The sequence below is a fragment of the Lissotriton helveticus genome, chromosome 10 (assembly GCF_964261635.1).
Source record: "Lissotriton helveticus chromosome 10, aLisHel1.1, whole genome shotgun sequence".
In the NCBI taxonomy this organism is placed as follows: Eukaryota; Metazoa; Chordata; class Amphibia; order Caudata; family Salamandridae; genus Lissotriton; species Lissotriton helveticus.
The window spans coordinates 973,384,729-973,412,130 of record NC_136071.1 but is presented as its reverse complement, the minus strand read 5'-3'; the positions used below and the strand labels follow the sequence as shown (position 1 = coordinate 973,412,130).

At 48.7% G+C, this 27,402-nt stretch overlaps 1 protein-coding gene across 2 annotated transcripts in view; it reads right to left on the bottom strand.

The window, feature by feature from the left end:
- The window catches only part of ANKIB1 (ankyrin repeat and IBR domain containing 1), a 580,820-nt gene that overhangs the window by 494,703 nt on the left and 58,715 nt on the right, over window positions 1–27,402 (bottom strand). For both annotated transcript variants that reach the window (XM_078663642.1, XM_078663643.1), the window contains exon 2: window positions 20,967–21,247. In XM_078663642.1, the coding sequence (XP_078519768.1) occupies window positions 20,967–21,154 (188 nt within the window). In that variant the 5' untranslated portion in view covers window positions 21,155–21,247. The remainder of the gene's footprint in view (window positions 1–20,966; window positions 21,248–27,402) is intronic.

The window sequence follows — 27,402 nt, the reverse complement described above, 5'->3', positions numbered from 1 at the left end:
GGTCCGCCGGCCGTCGGTATATCTGGATCCCCAGGTATTTAAACGTGTCCGCACACCATTGCACTCTCGTGCCGTGTAGGCTGTACTCTGGATCTCGAGCCTCGCTAATGAAGGCGTAGAGGCAGGACTTACCCGCATTAACTCGGAGCCCCGAGAGGTCGGCAAATCGGCTTAGTAATGGGGCGAGCTGATCCGGCATATTATTCACATCCCTGACAAAGACCAAGAGGTCGTCCGCATACAGGGACACCTGATGCACGCCATCCCTCAGTGGAATCCCATCAGCCAGCTGTTACCTCATGGCTGCCGCCAGAGGCTCAAAAGCCAGCGCAAAGAGCAGCGGCGACAGGGGGCATCCCTCCTCCGAGACATATGGCCCCAGTCGAACGCGGACCACAGGGTTCCGGTACAGAAGCCCCACCATCTCCAAGAAGTCGCTGCCCAGCTCATACGCCTCTAACACCGCTCGGAGGTACTCCCACTCGAGGCTATCAAAGGCCTTTTCCAGGTCTAGCATCAGGCACCCTGCTCTAGGCCACACCATCGCCGCCTCCGTCGCCACTCGAAAATACCTTCTACGGTTCAGGGAGGTGGACCTTGCTGGCACAAAACCATTCTGGTCCGGATGGACCAGTTGTGGGACCAACGGTGCCAGCCGCTCAGCAAGCATCTTGGCCAGTATTTTATAGTCCGTGTTGAGCATCGCCAGTGGGCGATAGGAGCCCATGGACAGTGGGTCTCTATCAGGCTTGGGCAGGGACACTAAAAACGCTTCCCTCAACGAGGGCGGGAGTCGCCCTCGGCTATCGACTCCTGATACATCTGTTGCAGTAGTGGTGACAGGACTTCTCTGTTCGCCTTGTAGTATTCAGCCGGTAGGCCGTCTGGCTCCGGCGTTTTCCCGGTCGCCAAGGCTTGAATTGCGTCACCAACTTTTTCCAGCGTAAGCGGGGCACAGAGTTCCTCCCTCTGCGCTTCGGTGACCTTGGGTAATGAGACCAACCCTAAGAAGTCAACCACCGCATTGACCCAGCCGGTGCCTCTGGCTTTATAAAGGCCCCGGTAGTGCTCAGTGAACGCTTGATGTATTGTGCGCTGTGTGTGTATCACAGTACCGTCATCCAAACGAATGGCGCCAATCGGCGTCCTGCGCTCCGTGGCCTGTACCACCCAGGCTAGTAAGCGACCTGCTCTGTCTGCCTTCGCGTGTGTCTGGGCTGTGTGCGCTGCATAATTGTGACACTGTAATCGTTCCATGAGGACCGTGTGCTCTCCTCGTAGTTTCGCCAGCTTAGGCGCATGTCTACCCCCTCCCTCCCCTTCTCGTTCATACTGCTGTGGTTCAGATTCTATGCGGGTCAGGGACGCAGACACTTGCGCCCGGATGTTCCACGCGGTCCCTATGCAGTGTCCCCGTATGGTTGCCTTATGGGCATTCCACTCCACCATAGTGTCGCTCGCCGTGCCCCCGTTGTTCTCAAAGTAGGAGAGAATGGCACTACTCAGGGATGATCTGAACTCCGCATCTTCCAGCGCAGCCGCTTGCAGTCGCCATGTGGGCACCGGAGGTCTATCGGCCACCCAGCTAAGTTGGAATACCAGGGGGTTATGGTCAGAGTGCGTCCTACCTAAGTATTCCGATTTAGTTACGAGCGGGAGCAGTGACTGGGAGCCTACTATCCTATCTAGTCTAACATGTAGGTCATGCACTGGCGAGTAATAGGAGTATATTTTGTCTGTGGGGTTTTGTGTACGCCAGAGGTCTTGGATGCCCCAGTGAGTCAGCCAGTCTCTAAGGGTCTGCGCCAGTGAGGTCGCTGCGCGCAGGGGTGGGTATGAGCGGTCCAATTGGGTGTCCAGCACCATATTATAGTCACCCCCGATTAACCAAGGCAGGCCCGCATACTGCTCTAGGACATGGTTTAAAGACGCCAGGAAGGCAGGCGTATATGGAGCCCAGCAGCAGTTCTTGCCCGTTGAGCCTCCCCCTCACAAACGTGTATCGCCCTTCCGCGTCTACCTGCGTGTCTAAGTGTGCAAAGGGGACACCTGCCTTCACCCAGATCAGAGTGCCTCGTGCATGCGCTGAGTAGGCCGTGCCATAAATTTGTCCCCTCTATCGCCTGCGAAGCCTCTCCAACTCCACTCTGGACATGTGTGTTTCTTGGAGGAGTGCAATCCCTATGTGGTGGCGCTGCATATACGGAAAGACAGAGTATTGTTTCGACGGGGTGTGCATGCCTCGGATATTCCAAGTCATGACGTTAGTGCATGCCATGAACGGTGTTGTGGCGCTCTCGCCCGGAGGGGCAGGGGGCCTATCTCGTGAGGTCTGAGGTGGGCCCTCGGTCAGGAGGTACTAATTGCCGCATCTGGAACATATGAACTGAAACCAACTCCATAACTTTATGGGCGTACCCCCAACGGAGAGTGCGTCCAGACTGATCAACTAAACTACCACCTGGTGTAGTGTGAGCGCAATGTGTGTGCGCTAGGGGAACGCGCGGTCAGTAGTGTTTATCTGTGACTCCCTTCGCAAGGCCCGCCCCTGTTGAGGTGTGGTCAGATGGCCCCATCAGTAGAGTGTGCCGGCGCGCACGAGCCCCCCCTCAAGCGCGGCTGGCGCGTGTGTGTATTGCCTCATGGCCTAGCGGGAAGCGCGGCTGTGCGTTCGCAGTGTGTCAGCATGTTTAAGTACTGTGTCAGCATGCGGGGGTTACCCCAGGACAGCAGCATTGCCCAGCGACGTGCTGTATCAAATAGTCAAAGGATACAATGGAATATACATAGATCACCAGTTTGCATTAAACCAACATGGGGTCCTCAGTTGTCACACTATGTAGTCCGCTGTCTGGGGCGTCACCACCGGCTGTAGAGTGTCGTCCGACGTTATCGTGGATGGCGAGGAGGATCCGCTAGCTGCGGCATCATCTTGCTGTCCATGTTCCGGTCTGCCTTGTCCTGTCCCCGCTCCCAGTGTCGCAACCGCCTCCAGTGCCTCCTGCCGTTCCGGTCTTATTTTCTCTGGGCTGGGTGCCGCCTGTCCCAGGCTCGCTCCCCGTCCGGCCCCCCTCTTCCTTCTCCATCTCCTAGAGCGTTGCACCTGCCATCCGCCGACCCTCCGGGGCCTCCGGGCGCGTCCCCGTCCACTGCCCGGACTCCTCCAACCAGTCCCAGACTTCCGCCGGGGTGTCAAAGAAGCCTGTTCCCTCTTTCGCGACCACACGCAGCCGCGATGGGAAGAGCAGCGAATAGGGGAGTTCCAGGTCTCTGAGGTGTTTCTTCACTGCCATGTAGGACCCTCTTCTCTTCTGGGTCGCCGCGGTGTAGTCCGGGAAGAGCATCACGCGACTGTTGCCCACCCTGAGATCACTCATCTTTCGAGTTTCTCGGAGTACCGCATCCCGGTCTCTGTAGTTGAGGAGCTTGAAAAGGAACGGGCGGGGTCGAGCTCCCGCCCTGCGGGCTTGTGCGGGCACCCTGTGCGCCCTTTCCACCACGAACTGCGGGGACAGCACTCCTGTCGGCATGATTGTCCTCAGCCACGCCTCAGTGTACCTCTCCGGTGCCGTCCCTTCCTCTCCTTCCGGCAGGCCCACCACCCTGACGTTGTTGCGCCGAGAGCGCCCTTCCGCGTCCTCGGCACGGTCCTCTAGTTCGTGGACCCTATCCATCAGGTCCTGCACAGCCGCGGCGTGACTGCGCACCACCGGCTGTATCTCCTGTACCGCCTGGCGCTGTTCTGTGACGGTCTCCGCCAACTTACGGTGGTCCGCGTGCAGCAGGGTGAAGTCCGATGTCACCTTATCGATCCGTCCCTCCAGTGACGACTTGGTTTGCTCTAGGGTCGTACCAATGTGCTCCACCGCCGCTAGAACTGTGTCCATCTTTGCCGCCAGCGCAGCCACTGGGTCCAGGGAACATCCTCCTCTGGTCTTGCGTTGCATCGGGCCCAGTCGCCTCCTGCTGTCGCAGCTGCGCCTTGTCCTTGAGTCTGCCCATAGCAAGCTGCTGCGCTGTGGGCATCCACCCGCCCGGCCACTCGCTGTCAGCCGCCACAGGTGGGCGTTATTCCCCGGGGAGCGAGGTCCGTCTCCCTTCCAGCCAGCAGTAGGTCACTCTGCAGTCGCACTCCCGGGCATCCGTGAGCGTCCGCACGTATCGTCCGCAAAGTGCCTCACCGTCGCTGCCCCAGGATTGCTGCCTGCATTCACCAAAGGGGGGTCCCGGGCTTATGTATCTAGGCAGGCCTGGTAGGCGCCAGTCCAGGAACAAGGGCTCTACCCATTGCACAGTAGAGAAGGCCACACAGAGACAGTTATGGCTAGCCTATGGGAGACCTCCGCTGTGGGCAGCTGCGGTGTTCTGTCCAGGGCCTCTCCCAGGCCAGCCCCCCACTCCGCAGTAGCGAGGGAAGTCCTGGGGCAGCAGGCCAAGTAGGTTCCTCTGCCCAGCAGTGCTCACAATCCGAGGGCTGGCGCTTCGTAGGTGAAGGGGAGGGCGGCCTCAACGAGGGGGGGGGCCCTTGTCCCCGGGTGAACCTCACAATGCGGGGGCCCCGAAGCGGCGCCCGCGTAACACCGCCTCTCGAGCCGCACAGGACGGCACCGACCTCACCCCCTCGCCAGCCGCCTCCAACTCCCGCAGCTCAACTTGCCTGTCGCGTCTGTTGCAGCGAGGCGCCGTTTATCTGCCCCGCATGGAGCCGGACTCGCTCCCGTCTTCCCTTCGCTCGAGGGCCCCAGTGGCCCGCGGCCGCCGTTTGCTGCTCTCAAGCTCCACTCCCCTCAAGCACTAAGGAGCGGGCTCCTCGCCGCACAGCGCGGGACGTCAGGCTCCACAACTGTCCAGTCCGCACGGCCACAAGATGACGGCTCGCCCCCGGGTCCTCACAGTAGCGCCGCAGGGCTCCACCACTCAACAAGCCGGCGACAGCGCAGCTATCTGGTCAGGCGTCTTACACCGGGGCCCCGGCAGCGTCTTCTCAGCCCTTCTTCTTGCCTCCGGTCGCCGCCAGACGCCACCCACACCGTCGGAGGCGGGCCCCGGCCTCTCCGGGTCCCAGCCGATCTTCGCGCCTTCTCCCCGGACTCCCACTGCTCCGTTCCTCCGGCGATTACTCGGCTCCCCAGGCTCGCCACATGGCTCCTGCAGCACCGGAGGGGTCCCCAGGCGATCCCGTAACCACTCCGCTGGTCGCCGACAGACTCGCTGCACACTTCCCGGGACAGTACAGGATAAATTAGGGCCTCGCTAGCGGAGCTCTAACAAGTTGTGCCCGCCATGTTGCCTGGCTGGCCACGCCCCCGCGCTAACATTATCTTTATTTGTATTTAGGAACATTGCACCCGTTGCCCTATTCTTTTCATTTCATTGTGAACACAAGCGGAAGAGGGGAGATTTCCAGGTAGAAATATTAACAGATTGTTAGTTTTGTATGTTGACCCTAGCCTATTCAAACTGCTAATGCGATCTTCTGTTTGCAGGAATTCTTCCGGATCCTAGTGTAACTTTTCGTGGTGTTGGACGTGTGCCAAATCTGCCCTGTCTCTCCTTCCCTTGTCTCCCCTCTTCCCCCTATTCATTGGCACTGCTTTGACCTCGTTGGGCGGGCAAGTGGTAGAGGGAAGTAGGGATCTATTCATCTGGCTCCTGCTTCCTGAGCCTGCGGAGAACTTGGGTGAGCCCGACATTATATGCTTCTCTCTATTCCAATGTGTCTGATGGTCCCAATGAAAAACGTCCCTCTGGCAAAGGGCAATCATTTTTCTTGTCCTTTTGAACGGGACTCTTGGCACAGTGCACCTGATTTTCACTTCCTATGTGCAAATTTCCCTGCATCTGTTTTAGGCACATACTAAAGCCCTCTGTAACATATGTAAGTGTATCACCTTCCCCAATGAAAATAGCACAAGTGTAGTGATAGAAATGCTAGAATTAAACTTTACCACTCGTCGGACAGTGGTCAGAGCACATTAATCCTTTTAGCTTGCAGTGTATGTGTTTCCAGCTCAAAAAGTGTGTACTTTAAACAGGTCACAAGCTCAGCACTCTTGCCCCCTTACCCAGATGAGAACAGCACTGAGACATTCACATTATGCTCTGGGGGCAATAACTGGCATTTGGCCACCCAGTCTTCAAAGCCTTCCCTAACAGCTTTCAGGACACACATTCAACACTGCCAAGCTGCATTTAGGCACAGGGTCTGGTATGAGACAGGCAGTGTGCTCGACACTCCTTATCCCCACTCAGCTCTAGTTCCACTGCCATAAAAAAAGAAGTGAAAAAGAGCAACGAGGAAGTGGGACTGTCTGCACTGTATGCGTTAGCGCATGGTCATAAATATTCACTCAAGGAACTGAGATTATATAGGAAAACGAGGGTACACAAATAGGAGCCAGAGCAATAAATAGTCTCTAAGCAAACACAAGGAGACGATGGACGGTACACTGAAACTTTTCAAACACTCAGTCCAGTCACTATTAGATCTGGGTTGAATCCATCAACGTTCTTTAGAACACATGGCCATTCCAGTTCAGACCCAGCCATATGTAAATCAGTCTTGACCCTGTTCCTCATGGGAACAGTCCAGCCTGAACTGCCAGGGTAGGTCTTCCCTGGACAGAAAACAAGCATCCTGGGGTGGCGCAGTGAGCTAAATAACAATGGTGGATTTTACCAAGATCTTGGGGACTGGGGGTGAGTGTCGGAAAAGTTTCAGCCCTCCATCCATCATCTTATTGTGTTTGCATTGTTTGCCCTAAGGTGACAGGGTATGCCCAGAGGTGGGTTCCTTGCTCACTTTGCCACTGGATTCAAGCTAGCCTGGCTGATGAGGGGTGTTACCCCGAAACTGGTCCCACGATGGTTGTTTCCGATCCAGGGAAGACTTGGCTTGGCAGTTCAGGCTGGACTGTTCCCATGAGGAACAGGGTCAACACTGATTTGCATATGGCTGGGTCTGAACTGAGGTGGCAAAGTGTACTAAATAACGACAATGGATTTAACCCAGATTTTAATGACTGGGTATGAGTGTCTGAAAGGCTTCAGTGCTCAGTACATCATCTTATTGTGTTGCATTGCGTTGCCCTAAGTTGGCAGGGTATGCCCAGATGTGGGTCCCTTGCTCACTTTGCCACTGGATTCAAGCTAACCTGGCTGAGTAGGGGTGTTACCCCTAAACCGGTCTCAGGATGCTTGTTTCCAGTCTAGGGAAGTCCTGGCTTGGCAGTTCGGGCTGGACTGTTCCCATGAGGAACAGGTTCAAGACTGATTTTGCATATGGCTGGCTCTGAACTGGGGTAGCAAAGTGAGCAAAATAATGATGATGCCCAGCAACCTCGCACTCATGGAATATTGGAGTGCCTTACTCGTGGTGGGCACCTTTTCCGCCTTGTCTTCCGCTTGGAGGGGAAGCTTTTTCAGCTGTGGTAGCTGGAGGAGACCTGCAGGGTGTTGGGTATCAATCTGTCAGCAGAAAGACCAGTGACCGAGACATCACTGACCTGCGCGACTGGCGGTCGTCCTCAGTGGCGTTCCCGCCGGATCCGCGCGTGATTTCCAAAAGTCAACAGACTGCATTGGATTAAATTCCTGGGGCACTAGCTAAAGCAGACTCCCCGTGACGCAGCTGGGCAATGATGAACACAGACTGAACTAGGGGCAGTTGGGCTGCGGTTTTGGGGGCGAGGCCAGGGTTTGTCCCCATTGCTGATAATTGGAACTCTGGTTCTACTCCTTTCTTTGTGGACCATCTATGTTCCCGTACACTCATTAATCGTTTCTAAGGAGTTCTTGTTTGTCTTTTTTGGGCACACTCAGGTTCAATATTGCTACAACATGAGGCACAGGTTCTAACAGCCAATTAAGTGAGGCACCACACTGGGTGTCAATGCGGGCAGCTGTTCGACCCCCCTTGCATGCCTTGGGGAACACTCCTTTTAGGGTTCTCTCCCTTAATGTAAAGGGCCTCAACAACCCAATTAAGCATACAGTGGTCCTGTCCTATCTGGAGAACTCAAAGGCTGACCTTTGCCTACTCCAGGAGACACATCTCTTTCCACGGGATCATCACATTCTCCGTTTACGAGCCTTTCCACACCAGTTTTTCTCTGCTGGATGCACTAAAACAGCGGGGTGGCTCTTTTGGTGGCTCACACTTTCAGGGGGGGAATCGGTCTGAGGAAGTGAAGGGTCACCTTCTGGATTACCGTCTCACTCTTAATGGCTGGTCCTCCATCTACGCCCCGAACGACAGCCAGGAGGCATTCATACGTACAACTTTTCCGGACATTTTTCACACTCCGGAACGGAGGATATTGGTGGGGCGGGGAGAGGGGCAGGGACCTTAACCTGGTCCTGGAAAACAATCTGGACAGGTCAACGCAGAGACCTGTCCAGTCAGGAGCACTGACCAGGGAGTGACATGGGTGGCTCAAGGACTTAGGGCTTTAAGCTATTTGGAGGACGGTCCACCCCAGTACCCGTGACTACACTTACTTCTCTCGTGCACATAAGACTTATGATAGATTGGACCATTTCCTGGGCACGGAGGACATTCTTTCTCTTACCTCCGCTGCAGAGATCTTCCCTGCCACGTTAACAGACCATGCAGCTATAACGCTGGAGATGAAGCTTTCCCCATGCGTCGCCTGGCCCGTTCCTGGCAGGTTCACAAGGTCATCACTGACTTCCTGGCTTTAAATGATTTTCCTGATGTCTCCGCTGCGACGCTTTGGGAAGGCGGTTGTACACGGGAAACGTATTTACATTTCCGCAGCGGATAATAATGCACAGTGAGAAAAAAGACCAACTGTCTACGCAAGTGAAAGAATTGGAGGGTATACATCAGCGCACAGGCCCCGTTAATTACCAGTGCAACTAGCCAGCATTGACCTTGACAGAACTGAATATTCAGCAATCCGTCTACACCATGCCTTTTATGTCAGGTATGACAAGGGAGGCCGACTCCTAGACAACAGCCTATGCATTCAGCAGCTGAAGATGGTCATCCACTCAATCCTTGATGCAACGGGGGCACAGATCACAGATGCTGCTGCTATCGCGAACGCATTTAAAGACTTCTATGCAGACCTACACACTTGTCAATGTCTCAAGTTTGCAGACGGTACTTCATACCTTGCCGATTCACAGATGTCTACCATTTCACCTGACCAAATTGCTTCGCTTGAGCATGAGATCCGAGTGGGGGAAGTTATCTTGGCAATCTCTGAACAGCAGGCCTTGAAGCCTCCGTGCCCCGACAGTTTCCCATCCATATTCCTTAAAACATTCTGTCAAGTCCTCGGCCCGCTCATAATGCACATATTCAACTCTTTTGGAGATATTCCTCCCTCCATGCTGACTGCCCTGGTGGCAGTCATCCGTAAGCCCGGTAAAGATAGGCAACGATACCATCTCCTTATTGAACGCGGATTTAAATTTGTTCACCTGTATCTTGGCGTCTAGATTGGGCCCCTGTATGCCGTCCATTGTAGACCCAAACCAGGCAGGCTTTATACCCTCAACGCCAGACTAGCGATGCATATCATAGAGAAGGCTTCATGCGCCCAGGAGAGTATAAGCTGCTAACTATCGACGTCAAGAAGGCCTTTTTGCAGGGTGCATTGGCCTTTCCAAAAACAAGTCTAGGTCACTTCGGCATAACTGGGAGGTTCCAGTCTTGGGTACTAAACGGTTATCACCTGACCACAGTTTCGGTCAGGGTGAGTGGCTATATCTCCGCTCCCATTGCCATTGGTAGGGGGACTCAGCAGGGGTGCCCCTTGTCCCCCCTATTCACCCCCTGGCTCAGACAGTCTGCGACAATTCTTACGTAATTGGGACCACTTTCGGGGGGTTTGGGGGGAACAACATAAGATCAGCATATATACAGACGATGTGTTGGCAACACTGGACAGCCCGGCAACATCCCTCTCGTCATTCATGACTAATCTAGAGACATTCGGTTTTGCCTTGTGATTCCGAGTTAACGTAGCTAAGCCTCAAGCTTTAAATCCATCTATGCCCCCTGCACTCAAAGCCCACCTCGCTGGACAATACACTATTCACTGGGCAAAATAGACAGTCCCTCACCTGGGGATCAAATTGGCCTCCACTGTCCGGGCAACCTCATTCATTAACTATCTATCCCAACACAGTCACCTTAAGTCTGAATTAGCCCATTGGAGATCACGCTTAACCCAATGGAAATCGCACACAATTTCATGGCTGGGTAGAGTCGCAGCCATTAAGATGAGCATTTTACCCTAAATCCTGTATCTCTTTCAAATATTTTTTCCCCGAGCTCCCCCGAAAGGGATGATTCCCAAATTACAATCCAAACTGCACCAACTTGTCTGGGGTGGGAAATGACCCCGGATGAAGAGAGAGGTTAGCTACCTACCTCCGGATGCTGGGGGACTTGGGAAACTGAACCTCCAACTCTACTTTCAGGAAACCCATCTGCTGTGGGACTGCCCGCACAGTCAGGCATACTGGTCACAAGTGTTCAATGACATCGACCAACACCTAGACACACAACTCCCACGATTTCTCTCTTATATGATCCTGGGGTTACCCAATCCACTCCCTTACCCCTGAAATCCAGACGGGGAGGCAGACTGACTTAGCCATGGGTGCAGCAATTCAGACTATCCTGTCACACTGTGAGACGGCACATTTACTCACACACCTGGGCTGGCTTTACCCCCTTTGGCTTATTCTGGGTATGGAAAGGATCACCCTCTCTCTTACCAATCAAGGGGTGTCCTTTGGAAAATGATGGCGCCCTTACTTATCAACCTTACACAAGAATTCAGAGAACCAACTTTCCCCAAATACCTCCGTGTTCTACGACTGTCGAAACTGACCCTCACAACTGGCGGTGAGACTGCTTAATGAATCAATGTGAGGATCATTCTCAATGTGATATTACCGACGCAGGGACAAAAGGGTATTATGTTTTGAGCTTGTTTATTGTTCATTCAAACCAAGACTGGTGGATACTTATGTCGGTGTTGTATTCACCGTCGCTTGCAATTTATCTCTTGGTAATAATGGTAATAATAATAATAATAATTATAATAATAATAATAATAATAATAATAATAATCTTTATTTAGATATAAAACAATATCTTTAAAAGTTTTTTCCCAAATCACATTGTGTACAATTTTGTATATAAAATAGTTAAAAACAAAGAACCCATGCGGGCACAAAAAACATAAATAAGTAAAAATTTAGACTGTTTTGTATAACATGACCTAGCGTCTCTCGTGCGGCACCCATTATATTCAAATGATAAAAGCGAACCATAAGCATGCACACCACAGAATTTCAATTTGAGTTACGACCCTCATAATCGTCGGAAAGTCTATTACTATACAATATTTAATCTAAATGGTGGGTGGCAAGGCCAAGACAGTTTTTTTTGTATTAAAATTGCGATATGCTTGCTGGATAAATTTAGCAAATTTGATGTTTAAAACAGTATTATCCGTAGATAGGGCGGCAATGATGGCATGCCTGCAGGTCCGAACTCCCAGCCTATTCCATTCTGACCTGAGCATACACCTGCGTTGAAAGTTGAGGGTGGGGCAAATGCAAACCACATGCAGGATTGTTTTTATTGCTAACCCACACCCTCTGTAGGTTGTGACCTCCTCCGTACGACGCCAGGTGGGTAGGTTTTGAAGGAAGCGCCAGTCCCCCAGTCTTAAGGCTATAAAACTGCGCTTTAGATAGAGTGAAAAATTGGTGGAAAAATACATAGCGGGGGATAGCCGTTTGTAGGAGTTGGCTACTGCCCAAGAATGGCTACGTTTCGTAAGGAGAGATTTGTCGGTGGCAAGAGATGTCAATCTCACACATTTTTTAATTGCCTTTTTAAAGGCAGACTGACTAGGATTAAGGGCCCAGAGGTCAGCAGCTGACATTTGGTGGATATAGTCCTTAAAAAGACAGCCAAAAGATTCTCCTGGGTTGCTCTCGTTGATTTCTTTCCAGACTAGAGATTCTAGTGTGCCTGGTTCAGCCTGTCTTAATTTGTGGCAAAGCTTAAGGTATGTGCCAACGTTGAAGGCTTCGTAATTAGTTAACCCCAACTCTAATCTGATCTGTGCAGGGGATGCAGAACTTGGCAGATGGAGTACCTTTTTGTATATTTTGGTTGTGTGTTTGTTTAAAACAGTATTCATTTTACCCTTAAAGATCTCTATACCATATGATAGAGTGGGACCGATCTTTGCTCTTAAAACTTCCAGTAGGGGAGAGAGGGTTGGACCAGAAAGTTTCTTGGACAACTTAGACAGTGATACCACAAGTGCCGTGGCTTTGGCTGTGATCATATTACTCTGTTTTATAAAGTTGCCCCTGTGATCCAAACAAACACCTAGGTATTTATATGATTGGCCGGTGGTAAGGCTTGTTTTGTTAAATGACCAACTACCACCTCCGTAACGTTTCTTACCAAACGGGACTATCAGGGTCTTTTTCATATTAACTTCTAGTTGGTTGGTGGTCGTACATTGCATTAATGAGTCAAGAAGCCTTTGTAACCCTACCCTTGTGAGGCTAAACAAGGCCAGATCATCGGCGTATAAAAGATTACATAATGCCGTTCCTCCTACTTTGGGCGGGTGACTGTTTACTTTGTTTAGGGTACTTGACAGGTCTGCTATGAAAAGATTAAAGAGAAGGGGGGCCAACACGCATCCCTGCTTGACGCCTCTTAAGGTCATGATTTTTCGCGAGAGATGCGTGCCGGACCCTAACTTCACTCGGACCCAGGTACTAGTGTGCAATTGGATGATAGGATTCAGGATTCTATCTGGAATTCCCCACTGCCTCAGTTTTTCCCCAGAGTGCCGCCCTAGGAACCCTATCAAATGCAGCTTTGAAGTCGACGAAGCAGCAAAATGCTGTCCTAGATGATAATAGGGCTTTGTCGACGATGGTAGAGACTGCTAATAAGTTTGTCATGGTTCCTGAGTTGGCAACAAACCCTGTTTGATTCAGTGGTATCAGATTGTTGTCCTTTACCCATTGCCCACGGTCCTCCAAGATGAGCCCAGCGTAATGTTTCGCCTCTATGTCCAAGAGGGCGATTAATCTGTAATTGTTAGGGCGAGTGCGTGATCCAGATTTATAAATGGGATGAATAATTGCACCCCGCCATGAGTCCGGGATTGTTGCTGTCCTCAAAGTGTAGTTAAAGAGGTCTAATAGCACCGTGGACCAGAAAGGAATGTCCGAGTTAAACAACCTCTGTGGGAGGCCGTTCGGGCCTGGTGCTCCGTCTTGTCTCCCTTTTGTCACTGCTTTGGTGACTCTTTCTTCGGTTAATACATATTCTACGGCGGACCCTTGAGTTGGGTTGGGGGGGAGTGCTCAATGGTACACCGACGCCGGTGCCATGTGCACTGGCTGCTCCAATAAGATCTAAGTTGTCTTGTGCCTGGAAGTGGTCCAGTAGGTATGAAGCCCATTCTGCTTCCTGAATGTTTGCTGAGCCAGAGTTTGTCAAGTTCAGATTGGTGCGGTTAACGAGAGCCCAGAATTTCCTGGAGTTTTTTTTCTTGCTCTCCCACACCAGTTTAACCCAATATTGGGTTTCCTGTGCCTTTTTCTCTTGGGCTATTGCCCTCTTGAATGCTTTTTGAGCTTGATCGTATTTAACAATGTAGATACTATTCCCCGGGAATTTTGAAAGTGTCTTCAGGGCGTTGTTTCTCGTTCTCTTTAAGGACTTTGTGTCAGTGGAGACTGCAAACCCGGCTGATGAAGTGCGGCTTGGACCCTGAACTGTTGCTGAAAAGCAGCTGATCAAGTGAGAGCAAAGCAGCGACCAGTTCACTATCGGGGAGGCGTCTAGGTCCGGTATGCCTTTGGCGAAGTCCTTACTTGCTGTTAAGATTTTTTGGCTGTTCGTCTCACTCCATTTGAGACGCTTTAAGTTTTCGGAATATATTCCCTTGTGGGTTGCGGGCACCGTTTTATGGAATTCTGTCTTAGTGTTAAGGGAGATTACCTGCGGCCTGTGGTCACTTTCAGACCGTGGATGGATGCAAAAATTGTCCAGATTGAATAATAATTCTGAGTTGCAAATGGTAAAATCTAAATAAGAGTTTTTGCTTCCGTTTGACCAAGTCCAGTTTGGGGGTGTGTCACTGATTGACCTGCCGTTCATTACCAGGTAACCTGCATTGTAGCATCTCATCACGGAGAGCTCTCCCAATTTATTATGGGCCGGATTCGGAGGTTTAGTTTGAGTCATGGCCTCGATGATGTTTGTCTGGGCGGGCCCTTCCATGTCTGCTGTTTTCCCCTGGAATAGATTGGTGTTGAAATCCCCCGTGACAATGCAGTCCGAGTTAGGGTGGTCTATGGCAATGTCATTCATAATTTCACTGAGGCGGGCCAGGTGGTCTTTTTTAGTGCGGGTGCTGGGGTTAATGTACATGTTTATGAGGAAGAGTGAACGCTGCTTCCTCCACGGATTGATTTTGACCCCAAGGAGCCAGTCTTCCTCAAGTACAAATTGGTTGAATAAACCTTTTAAGTTGTTAGAGATATATGTAGACAGACCACCTTTAGAGTGACCATAGTGGCTGTCCCTTAGTGCTGGCTTCCAAAATTCAATGTAACCGGCAATTGGGCGGCCCTCTGTGGCCCAAGTTTCCTGGAGGGCAATTGCTGCGTGTTTGCATAAGAAGGCCAGGGTGTCATCGTTGGAGGTTTTTTGGTGGAGCCCGCTGATGTTCCATGAGCACAGTGAAAAGGGCGACCGCCCTTGCGTATTATCTGTTTTTAACTGTGGTTCTGCTACTGGATTTAGTTTTCCGGGGGGTTTGTAATCTTCAGCCTGCGTTTCGGCCATGAGCGGTCAGTTTGAATTTTTAGAGGACAGGATCGCTGGCAGCCATCCCCAGCCTTGACTTGAGTCTATGTTGTCGCCGTCTTTTTCAAGGGATTTGATTTGATCTTCTGGTCCTGACGCGTTTTTTAGATCGGAGTAGGGTCTCACATGTACCATTGATTTGATAGTAACCGATTGTCTGGGTAAAGTCGATCTGGTTAGCAGGGCTGTTGGATACCCTGGCGTGAAATACGGGTACACTCAGATTCCCCAATTATGTAAAATGGGCTTATGTTCCAAAAAAGCGCCTACCCAGCTTGCCAATTTAAAAGTCGCCACGGTGACCTCTGATGGTTGGTTGCCTCTGGGGGGGAGGAATTCGGTGGAGTCAATACTGTCCGTGGACAGCCCTGCAAGGCCCGGGATGTCTTTCGCAAGTTTTATCAGGTTCAATCTATTAAGAATGTCGTGGCGACCCTTGGATTCATATTCAGGAGCCAATAGGATCTGATGGCGCGGTGGATCGTTTTTGATCGTCTCCGGTGCGCTTAAGGGCAAGTTGTCAAGATTGTCTGGTAACATGACTGGTTTAATTTCATGTGTCTGTTGTATCAATGTTTGCCGAGCAGTCTGCAACGGTGGAGTCTGGCTTGTCAGAGTTGTTGACTTATTACAGATAGTTTTGGAGTAATTTGGTCTTGACGTTGCATTGTCCTTTCCGAATGGAGTTGGGGCCTTCAGTGACTTAGGGTTTCCTGGTACTGTCTTGGGCCCGATTGCACTTGTCTTATCAGAGCTCATCCATGTGATTTCTGTGGGTGCACTGGGATCATCCATTTCTGGGTCCGTATTTGACTTACTTTGGTCCTGATTGCTCCTTGCTGATTGTTGGATGGATGTTCCTGGGATTTCTCCATTTTGGTTTTTCGTAGGCGATGGTACACTCATTTTGGTGGGGGATTTTTTGTTTTCTGGTTTTACAAAGAGAGGGAAAAGTTTCTGGTGAATCACATTGGTGCTTACCCTAAGTTTGTTTCTATTTTTACGCTGGCGTTTACGCTCTCTCTTACTGCACAATGGGGGGGAGCGCTGGGGTAATTGCCACTGTTGGAGCGGTCTGGGGCACTGGGCTGTCTTTTGACCCGATGACAGGTTGATCTCGGCTGATTGTAGGCCCAGTTGAAGTCAATGGGGGACCGTTGTCGTCTGTCGACTTTGGTTGTAATTGACCACTGAGGCCCTGCCCGATCCGCTCAGTTGGGCCGGTGGTTATTCCTGCTCTTGGCGCCGCCCCTTCCGTCATGTTTGCGCTCCGCTTGACAGGATCTTGGGTAGGGTGTTGCTGTTTTTTCTATAAGGGGGAGGAGGGTGTAGTAGGGGCGTTTCCTCCCCTCATCAACTTAACTTCCCTTATGACAGTAGTCAGGCATTCTGGAAGTAGAGAGAGAGAGTCTATGATTGGGGAGCAGCAACAAACTGATTGGGCTAGCTTTGTAGAGGCTTGTGCCCTTAAGATTAAGTTATTTAATTGTCTAGTTTGTGGTCGATCCCAGATGTGAATAATGCCAGGGTGTTTAATAGATCAACCTGCACCTCCAATTTTACCGAATGGTAGTTTAATGCGTTAACGGTTTGTTGGAGGGTCTGGAGGAGTTGCGGCCAAGCACTAGTTGCTGTGTGATCTTCGGTGTTAGGCTCTTCGTTTAAAATGTGCCTAGGGGAATTTTGAGTGGTCTTAAAAAAAAAAGAGATAGGTCTGAAATGAGCTGATCGTTAGGGTCAGACAGATCTAACTGATTTTGCTGTGAGTCCTTTGTTAATCCAGGTGGCGAGAATATCATATGCAAGGGGCTTGAGGCTGGTGAGACAGTTGAAGTGGTTGTTGTTTGTGAGGCTGAGGGCGGCTGACTGCTATTAAGAGGCGCAGGTTTGTCATGCCCATGGATTTGCGCCGTCGTTGTTTGCCGGGGCAAAACCACCGAAAGCGCCGTCGGAATTAACGGGCAGGTTTCCGGGGACTGTGTTAGAACTGAGCAGACCTTTGTTGTACACAAACTACTCTCCAACTGGATTTGCAGTGGGTGTTGTGATCCTTTATCCTGAGCTGGGGACACGGAAAGCTTGGCCAGTTGAGATTGGGCATATTGAAAAATGTTGCTGTTTGCGATGGAAGTTTCGTCGTTTTTGCTATTTGCGTTGGAAGTTTCGTCGTTTCGCCACTTCCTCAGTAGATTTTTATTGGTGGATCCAAAGATGTAAACTTCTGGTGATTCCGTCACCTTTTTGGTTTCAAATGCCCAATGTTGTGGTGAGGCCGATCGGATCAGCCCTGGTTGAGCCGGGGTCATGGTAGCGGTAGCAGTTACCTCCGGAGATTGAAAGAATGGTTGTGGCAGTGCAGCAGTCTTTGTTGGCGTTTTTCTAAAGTAGTCCCGCAGGGTTAGGGATTTTTTAGATTTTGGCCAGTAGTTGACCTGGTTTGACGCCTTGGCGGCATCCGATTGATTGGATTTCTTTCGCTTTGATGGCGCCATGTACTTCCTTATTTTCCCGGACCTCATGTTCCGACGTATGGTTAGGGTCTTCTCAGTACTCCAAGAGCCGGAGCTCAGCTAAACTCAGCTAAGCCGGGCTCGCAGCTTTTTTTGCAGCGTGATTTTAAGGTTTGACCACCATGCGTTGTTACTGCGCAACTGTATAGCTATATATATATGTATAGCTAGTGGCACCCCCCTGCTCACCGGGTCCAACCTACGCCTAGGCCCCCAGACCCCCCCGACCTAGACCCCACCGGCTGTCACCAGCTCGCCCCTCCGGCTCAAGCCAAAGCCCGAGATCTACTGGAGTTTCGTGCAGCACTGTAATCACTGATCACTAGTGCGAACACGTCAGAGGGGAGACAGGGACGAAGCCAGCAAGTCCTGGCCGGAATAGTCGGGGCCCAGGCGGGCTCTGGGGTGAGGAGCTGGGGGAGCAGCCCCAGAACTTGTGAATTTTGTCGGCAGGCTAGGTTAACGGGTGAAGTGGCAGGGGTTGGCTAAAGGCCGAGAGCACAAGGGAGTGGAGCCACCCGCCGAGAGCCCTGTGAGGGGCACAAGCACAGGGAACTGCGGGGAGACCGCGGGGGTAATCAGGGCCGAGAAACTCAGGAGAGTGGTCTAGGCGCGAGGGGCTCTGCGCGCCGCGCAACTTGCGTGATGCGGGGGGGGAGGGGCGGGAGAAATGCCAACCGGGAGCACCTACACACCAGAACACGTCGGTAACGGTGGTTACCTCCCGAACAGCCTCCGTGCCCCTGAGCCCCTATACCTTGCACCTTACACCCCTCACGTGCTGCGGCTGCACTGCCACCTTACCGCGATTCAGCCGGTCTCCGGTCTCAAAACTGCAACGTGCAGCTGCCGACGGCCCGATGGCCTCGCAGTCCCCGGCTCCCCGCTCCCGGCTTTTTTGTCCGGCTCTCGAACGCCGCGGCTCACATGCCGTGCACTCGCCGCCTACAGCCTCTCCTCCCACCTACGTCGCCACGCCTCACCTGACGAGCGACAGTGATCATGCTTGTGGGACGCGGCCAATCGAACTGGGCTCCTGTTTATCTCTTGGTGTTAAAAGAATAATGAGATTCAAACCATAAATAACAATGATGGCTTTAACCCAGATCTTCGTGACTGGGGATGAGTGTCTGAAACGTTTCAGTGCTCAGTCCATCATCTTATTGTGGTCAAAAGAAATAGAGTCCTCATGGACAACTTACTAAGTGGATCAGTCGCGCTGGGATGCATTTTGATGTACTCCCTCTCAAACATGGTAGATGATGCAAGGAAAAGGAGGAAAGGATAACCGTTTGCCAACCCACTGAAACTAGCAAACTACAGAACCATTTCAAACCTTCCATTGATTAGCCAGCTCTTGGAAGGATTAATTAACCTGTCAACTTCAAGAATTCTTCATGATGGACCAGAGAAAGGGACAGAATCCACAATAACAGATGTCAGATAAATGTTGATCTCCTCTTTAAACTTGGGGTAACCCAAAGTACTTATACTCCTCGACTTGTTTGCAGCTTATGACACGGCATGTCATAACGACCTGCCGAGCAGTTTGAAAACTCTAAAATGGCCCACCATTGAGTTTACTTCTTATCAAAGAGCAGCCAGCAATCCTAAGTGGTTTATCTTCATGGACTGTAAAACAAATTTCATGTTAATTAAAAGGAAATATCCTTTGCCCACCCTTCCATATTGATATAACGACTGGGCAACTACAAAGATCATGGTCAAATGATCACTACCTGCTTGAAACTAATTTAACTCTGGATAATGGATAGCTACTTTTATATGAATCAAAAACACAAATGTTAATAGTCAGTGAACACTCAAGCAGCAGCCTGTCATTCAAGTGCACTGAGGAACAAGAAAGCCCCTCATACTCTCGGCAAGTAGTAAGAAACCTCGGAGTATGGTTTGTTGTTAAACGTTTCATTGGTGGCGAATTACCACAGGGATCCCTTGAGAGGGTACATCAGTATGGGACCGGTGAGAGATGAATAAAGAATCAAACCATAGAGCTAGCTGGCTGGGAGGGAATGGGTCAAGCTCAAGAAGGGGCATGGGTGCATATCTAGTGCATCTTTAGACTCACTACAGCCATGATTAGGATAGAAAGAATACACTATTAACAGGCAAGTGATGTGGCCCAACAGGAAGATAAATGCCCTAACAAGGTGGTGATGTCCCCATCGGTCCTTCCAGAAATTGCCCTGATGGGATACATGTCCAAATTCCCCCGCACGCTCCGCAAATTGGCGTCTATCTGCTTCCTTCTGGCCAAGAGAGAGATCGCGCTGCTATGGTGCTCGAAACGCGCTCCCTCAGTTGCCACTTGGCTTAGGAGCGTGGCATTCTGCAATGTAAATAGTGTGGAGTATTCTGATCAACTCCCGGCCTCCTCCCGCCCTACAGACATCTGGGGTCCGTACCGCCAATACATTTCACGGAAAACGCTAGTGGCTCCCTCCCAGTCCCTGCATCCCAACAATCCGACCGGAGTGGGTTAGACCTTGGGTCCCGCATTCCACACTTCCACACTGGTTGTGCCTCTGCGACTGTTGGCCACTACCTTCTTGGTGTGGAGACGGGGCCTGATGGGCGGGGACCCCGATGCTGTTCCCGATACTAGGGGTCTTCGGGCCTATGCAGGTGTATGCCCCCTCCACGCTCACGCAGCCCACCTTTCAGCTCTTACCGACGACTCGGCACTATGCGAACTCATGCTGCTGGTCCAACTCCTTCCTGGGTGGAAAGGTTCCGGGTATACGTTTACGGTGATGTGGTCATTGGCTAGGATGCCACTTAATGTAATACTGATAGCTTTACTGTACTAGTCTTGCACTCTACTTATCGTTATTGTTGTCCTTTTTTATTCTTTCTTTGTTTTCTGACCTATTGGTACTGTTTAATTTGTATTTAAGTTGCTTTATTAGAAAATGTTTTCTACTGTAACAGGTTTCATGCTGCATGGTGCAACCCGGATGTCTGTCTTACGTACTCATCACTTTGCGGATTAAGCTACTTGACAATCTTACGTACAGACTCTGTAACATGGCATTGTTTTCTTCATATGCAACTGTGGTTTGCAACATTTGCCTCAATAAAGTGTTTAAAAAAGTAAAAAAGAAACAAGGTGGTGATGGGATGAGATAATATACGGACACTGACTATCCCTATCGGGAAAATGAGATGCTATACTGACACAGACTATCCCTTTTGGAAAAATATTACTGATGCCATTTACAACTGTGCACTGCAAACCTATGAAGATATTGATAAAAAAGGGAAATGTTTATTGTTAGTTAACAAAAAAGAAAATAATAATTAAGTACCACTATCATTAATGTTACACAGTGGCTACTCTTCCACAAGTCAGTACTTTATGACAAAATTACAATAAAATAAGCTGCCTCTGCAGCGTTTGAATAATTATAAATTGGAGGGCTTGGACAAATGTATCTGTATATGATAAACATTTTGGTCTGTAAAAAGGATAGCCTACAAACTGTAAGCATAGAGAACACATTTTCTTGTGGTGTATGTCCATACATGCAACTCACCCAACTAGTCGAGTCATTCCATGTCTAGAAGCATAGTGTAATGGGGTATTGTGCTGATAGGGTTCCCCATAGGAAGCGTTTGGATCAAGTGTTTCTTTGAGCTGAGGGTTGCACTCATATATTTGGTAGGCAAGGCTTTCATCTCCATTTATAAGTGCCTTGCGGAATTTTGTGGTTGCATTTCCCATCTTGCTATACTGATAACTGGTGTTGGTCTTTCACTGTCTTTCTGGCTCAACCAATAAGCCACTTGCTGTGTTCAAGAGAAGCATTTTTCATATCTGCAAAGAAGAACAAACATTGAGCACACAGTACATAATGGTTGAAAAGCAATACACTGGAACAAACACAAGCTGGTAAGATTTTGAACTCCAACACCTAGACGTTGATCACAAATTTTAGTTATGAAACATATATAAAATAGTTTATAACCGAGAAGCAGTTCTAGCTCAGACACCTACATTACTCATTGTATGGGTGCTTACTTGAAAGAGGCTGACAATTTCTCTGAAATATTATAGTTTGCCACTAACCTAATTTGCAACATTGGGATACCTTCAAATTACTTTTCACGCAGATCCAGAATCTTCATAGAGGTAGTAAGTACACAACAGGTTGTCCAGGCTGAGCAGCTTTTCAGCCTTCATGCGTACAAGTGGTAACCATTCTTCAAACTCTTGTTTAATGGAAGTGCTCCTTTCACAGTTCAAACAATAGGAAAGGAAAGTATGGCTGATTTGTATAGAAGCAATTTTTCTTGGCCCATTTGAATGTGAGGATTGGAATTCATAAACATTGACTATGGATAAGTAAGTTACAGCCAAGTGGATCAATAATACTTTTCAAAGTGGGTGACTGCTAAGGATGAGCACCCCCAATAACATCTAGCTACTTTATCACACATTTTCAAATGTTATTTTTACAAAATGCTCCCTGTTTAGTGTTCTAATATGTACAAAGTAACCTCCACCCAAATGAGGATCAAATGGGCTCTCTGATTCAGCATCATATATTACATTATTCAGATTATGAAATGATCCAAAGTCCACAACAAAAGTAATACTAGTTTGTTAATGTAAGAGAGTGAAAAGGAGATAAATACAGAATGTGACATACCAATAAAATGACATCACTAGGTACTGCCAAGTCAAATGCTTGGTTAAAATTAGTTTTTGGCATACAGATTAAACTCTGGTGTCAACACACCTAAAGCACTCTTACAAGTGGTTTGCAGTCTGTTCCATACCCTGCCACCTCCTGCCCACGCTACAGCACTAAGCCTCTCTGGCTGATCAAAGGCTTGCGATACCATGGTGAATTATTTTGCCTGCAACTAGCAAACTACATGTTGTGTCTAACATGTTGTTGCCAGGCCCAAATTGTCATACCTTCCCATCTCATACCCCTTCAGCCCCATAATGCACGCAGAAGAACATGCTCTTCTGAGCACACTGAATCCATCATATCACCCAAATGACAGAGTTTCAAGCTGACTTCCATCACCTATTCCCAAACAGTTTGCAGAATTAACAACATCTCATATACCTCACCAAGGGTGATCCAATTGCTGGACTCTTTCCCACGCTCAATCATCACAGCTCTATTAATAAAGGTAAATCTAAAGATTCTACCTCAACTGTTCGCTAAAGACCGCCTAAAGGCTTTCGGGTCATGAGTAAATCAAATAATAAATAGTGGCCTCCCAGCTGTAAGACCAACTTGACATGGGTTTCCCACTAGTATTCTTGTCATACCACGGAAATGACACTGTGGATGTAACTTATGTTAGGCAGTTTGTGGCAAAGGGTAAACAAGAGCTGCCTGTTATACTTCCTTCAGGGGCATTCAACACTGTGTTGTTGAGGACATCCCACTGGACTGAGTGTCTGCAGTAGCAGGGATGTAGGGACTAAAACTAAATTAACGTCTCTCTATTAAGATCACTAGACAAGCCATGATCAAATGGGGACCGCTCTACTCACAAGATAGACTTGTGGGTAACGGAATGATTTTCTCAGCAATACTTTTGCTTCAATATGTACATCAGATTTCTGATGACACAGACATTAGTGGACTGGGGACTTCCAATGGCTATTTTGGGAAAATATAGATTTGCCTCTTGGAAATAAGGAAGTGTATGAAATCCAGCAGACTAAAACTATATGAAACAAAAACTTCCCCCACCCTTCCCCCCTAATGCTCCCCTGCCAAAAGATCTTCACATGGCAGCCATAATACCTGCGCCAACGAGCAAATCAAAATCTCTGGGGGCTAAACAGTACACAAAGCTCAGAATAAAAGCTCACGGTTAACAGGTAATCAGTAGCTTCTTCTCGGAAATACAAGCACATTGTATCCAAGAATATTCAACATTCCTTATTTTACATCATCCTCATTTTTAGAAAACCATCAAGTGGTGAGGTCACTGTGCCACTCATAGGTCATGACTGACCTATTTGCCTGTAAGGTGGGAGGGGGGCATAGGGGGGTGGTCCTTCGGGTGGGGGAAGGGGGAGGAGGGGGGGGTACACACAGTACACACAGCACAGCTCAGCACACTTTTTAAGTTCTTTTAATATACTAGCAGGAAAGACAGGACAGCCCTATGACATTTTCTAATGAGTATGCGGATTGCCTCAATTAATGTTTGTGGACTTAATGACTGCACCAAAAAGCAGCGGGTGGCTGCACTCCTGAGGTCAATGAGGCTAGATCTTGTTTGTCTAGAGGAGACACACATAGAAGGGACGAAGAGATATCTTTTGGAACAACTGGGTTTCTTTCTGTTAGCACACCCTAAACAGGGTTCAAAGACTTGGGGCGTCGCCGTACAAACCAAAGGCAGGGATACAATAGTCAAAAGAAAACCGCAGGATCAATGGGGGAGATGGGTCCTTCTAGAGGGTACAATTAAAGGGGAAACATTTACGATAGTCTCAGTATATGGCTCGACGGAAGACGACCCAGATATTTTCAAATTCCTGGACTCTGAATTGTCCCTATGGGCAGAACCTATCATTTGCTGTGGGGACTTCAACATCAGTGGGCTTACTGGTTTGGGGACCTAGGCTGGCCAGGTATATACTGGTCGTAAAAAAAAGACATGTTGTGCGATAGTTGACCTGGCACACCTCAACTCACTAACGGATCTGTGGGCACGGTTGAATCCAGTGGGTACCAGCAGTACATTTTATTCAGCACCACACAAGATCTCTGTGAGACTGGATTATTTCTTAGTGTCAAACTCTTTAACGGCAAGAACTCTGATGGAAAAGCACCCGCGGATTATCTCTGACCACAACCCCCTAGTAATTAGTCTTAAACTTGGGAGGACCGTTAAGTGGGAAAACAACTGGACTTTTGAAAGGGCACTACTAAAGGATGAGGAATATATTAAAGATATGAATGAGTGGATTAGAGCGTATTGGGAGCTTAACAGAGGAAGCACCTCCTCAGCCTTTGCATGGGATGCATTTAAAGCAGGGGTACGAGGAGAGACATTGAGCTACACATTATATGAGCAGAAACAGGAAAAGGGTAGAGTGGAAAAACGTATTAATGCTTTGTCAGAGGAAGAGCTAAATGTAGCTATACAGCAGAAGGCGCCTCTGGAGCCAATTCTGCTTAAAATTGTAGCTGGGAAAGCTGAGGAAATAGAGAGCATCGCGAGTAAAACGGCAGCTACCTATATGGTTAAGAAGGAAAGGTGCTACGAATTAAGTGAGAGGGTAGGGCACATCTTAGCAATTCGCACAAGGCAGGAAATGGCGGCAAGGAAAATAAAAAGAAGTCGTAGATAATAAAGGAGATATAGTAACAGATTCCGGGGCAATACGGGAGGTTTTTAGGCTCTTTTATGCAGGATTATATAATCAAGACCGGATAAGTGAACTAGCGGCCATACAGGAGTACCTTAACGATATTTCAGCCCCGGTTCTCCCTGAGGAGGAGAAGGTAGCTCTTGATCTCCCTGTAACTCTTGAAGAGATGACTGCGGCACTAAATCTTCCCTCGGGTAAAGCGGCAGCCACGGATCAGCTCCCGAGTTTTATAAGGTTTTCCTAGGGCTTTTAAGTAAGGATATCCAGGTTCATATGGGCGCACGGTAAAACAAGAAGGGTACTTCGTTATATCACCCTCCCCAGGGACAGAGGGGGATGGGGCGCCCCGGATTTCAGAATCTATTACTGGGCGGCGGCACTGCAGTACATGCAGGGGTTGCTATGGGGGATGAAAGAGATCCCAAAGTTAGATATAGCTATACTAAAGTATATGCGACGGTATTGGGGGCAGAAGCGGGGAATTGTTTTCTTAATTGCACAGATTTTAGTTATTATAAAAGGACGAGGTTCAAGACGGTGCAGGCGGCGTACAAAATATGGGCAGCCTTCTCGAAAAAGTTTGGCCTGGGAAGATTTAACAGATATACTCGCATGTTTAAGAATGTATCCCTTCCAGGGGAGATATTTGCAGACTCAGTTATAGCAGAATGGGCGAGACAGGGAATCCTGAAATTAGGGGACATCATTGGTCCTAATGGTGTACTTCAGTTCACGGAAATACAAGCCGTTTTTGGCATTGATAGTAGGAGTTTCTTTAAATACTTGTAGGTACGGATTTTAATAAACAATAAATATGGTGGGCCGTCTGGGTTTCGTGATAACAAAATCCTGGATGCTATCGAAAGGGGGGGGGAGATTGTACTATCGGTAGATTTTATTCAGAACTTGTTGCCAAAAAGCCCGATTACTTGGAGAAGATTGGTACAAAATGGGGTGAGAAATTAGGCATTGAACAGAATTGTTTTCAGGATGCACTAGCATTGGGTAGGACAATATTATGCTCAGCTCCGCTGCAGGCTCAGCATTATAAAACAATATACTCCCTATACTATACGCCTGCAAGAATAGCTCAGTGGTGGGGGGGCATCTCTGGTATTACTTGCCCGCGCTGTGACTCCTTGGAGGCAGACATAATCTATATATTTGCTACTTGCCCGCAGATGCAAACACTTAATAGAGCAATTGAATTGTTTCTTAATAGATCCCTGGGTATAAAAATTACCCTTTCACCAGTTTGGATCATACTCGGGGTTAATGCAGATTATGAGTGGCCCCATGGGAAATTTTTATTTTTGGCCATGTTGATTCTCCGAATGTGTATTGCTAAGGCATGGTTAGATAAGGTGCCCCCCACGGTACACTAGTGGCTCGCCAGGCTGCTTACTGTCTTTAATCTGGAGAAGGGAATATACACTAGGAAAGGGGAAAAGGGTAGATTGCTGGGGCGACAAATCTGGGAACCCATCCAGCGGTGGAAAGAGGGTCTTTAAAATATGCAGTAGATGGGTGTCTGCTGGTTTTATGTTGGCTTTGTTTCTTTTTTGTATGTTTATCTGCCCATTATTCGCCCTTTAAGGAATCTAAATGTGTACATTGTGATGGCTAAATGGGGGGCGGGGGGAATGTTCACAAGGTGTAGAAATCAGATTTTTGCTGTGCTGTAACACAAAATCTTAATAAAAATATTTTTTTAAATTAAAAAAGTGGTGAGGTCACTGTATACTGATAACAATGGATCGTTGAATAGTATATAACAAACCAATCTATTTGACACAATGCATAGATAGACATAAATCCACAGGAATGCAGCAGGGTGGTAGACATGGAAGAGCACAATTTGAGAGTATTTTCAAGTCACTTGACCCTTGTGAGCACTACTGCTCATATGCATGCAAAAATAACAGGACAGTCTGAGAATGTGATGCGGCATGAGTCTTTGGCTCCTGTTTCGGATTTATAACACCAAGACTATTAACACCCAAGATGGCAGTGACAGAAAAGAGAAGACTATAAGGAGACAGGCTCTCGTCTATGCTACCTGTAGAGGTGCAGGCTAAATGCTGAGATCAATTCCCAGGTTATAAAAAAAACATTAAAAGGGGTCAGATCACAAGATGGCATGTAGCAGCATTAGATCAAAGAGATAAGAGGGAAATACCTAGGACACTGTAAATTAATGTGGATGAGACGTCAGTGGGAATTTCCTGTAGTAGAAACAGCACTGGTGCTACTTGCCACTTATGGCAGCTGCCTCTTATGGAAGCTGCAAGATAGAGGACCAATACTCATAATCACAGGAGAGTATTATGCCACACTTTCCTTCTTTATTTCAGAAGAAGCAAAGACACTTAAGAGTAACTACAGTGTAAACACAAAACAGAATAAAACTACATGTACCATTAATCCAAAGGAAAGGAACTACACAATTATATTACAATGCTGGTGGTAGTACTTCAACTTCTGAGTATTTGACCCCATATCCAAAATAAGTCCTTCCTTTGTCTGGATACAAAACCAAAACATTGAAATCGTTGCCAAAATGAGACTGAGTAAAATGAAACAGGCAGAGAGAAGAAAAATGGCAACAACCTATT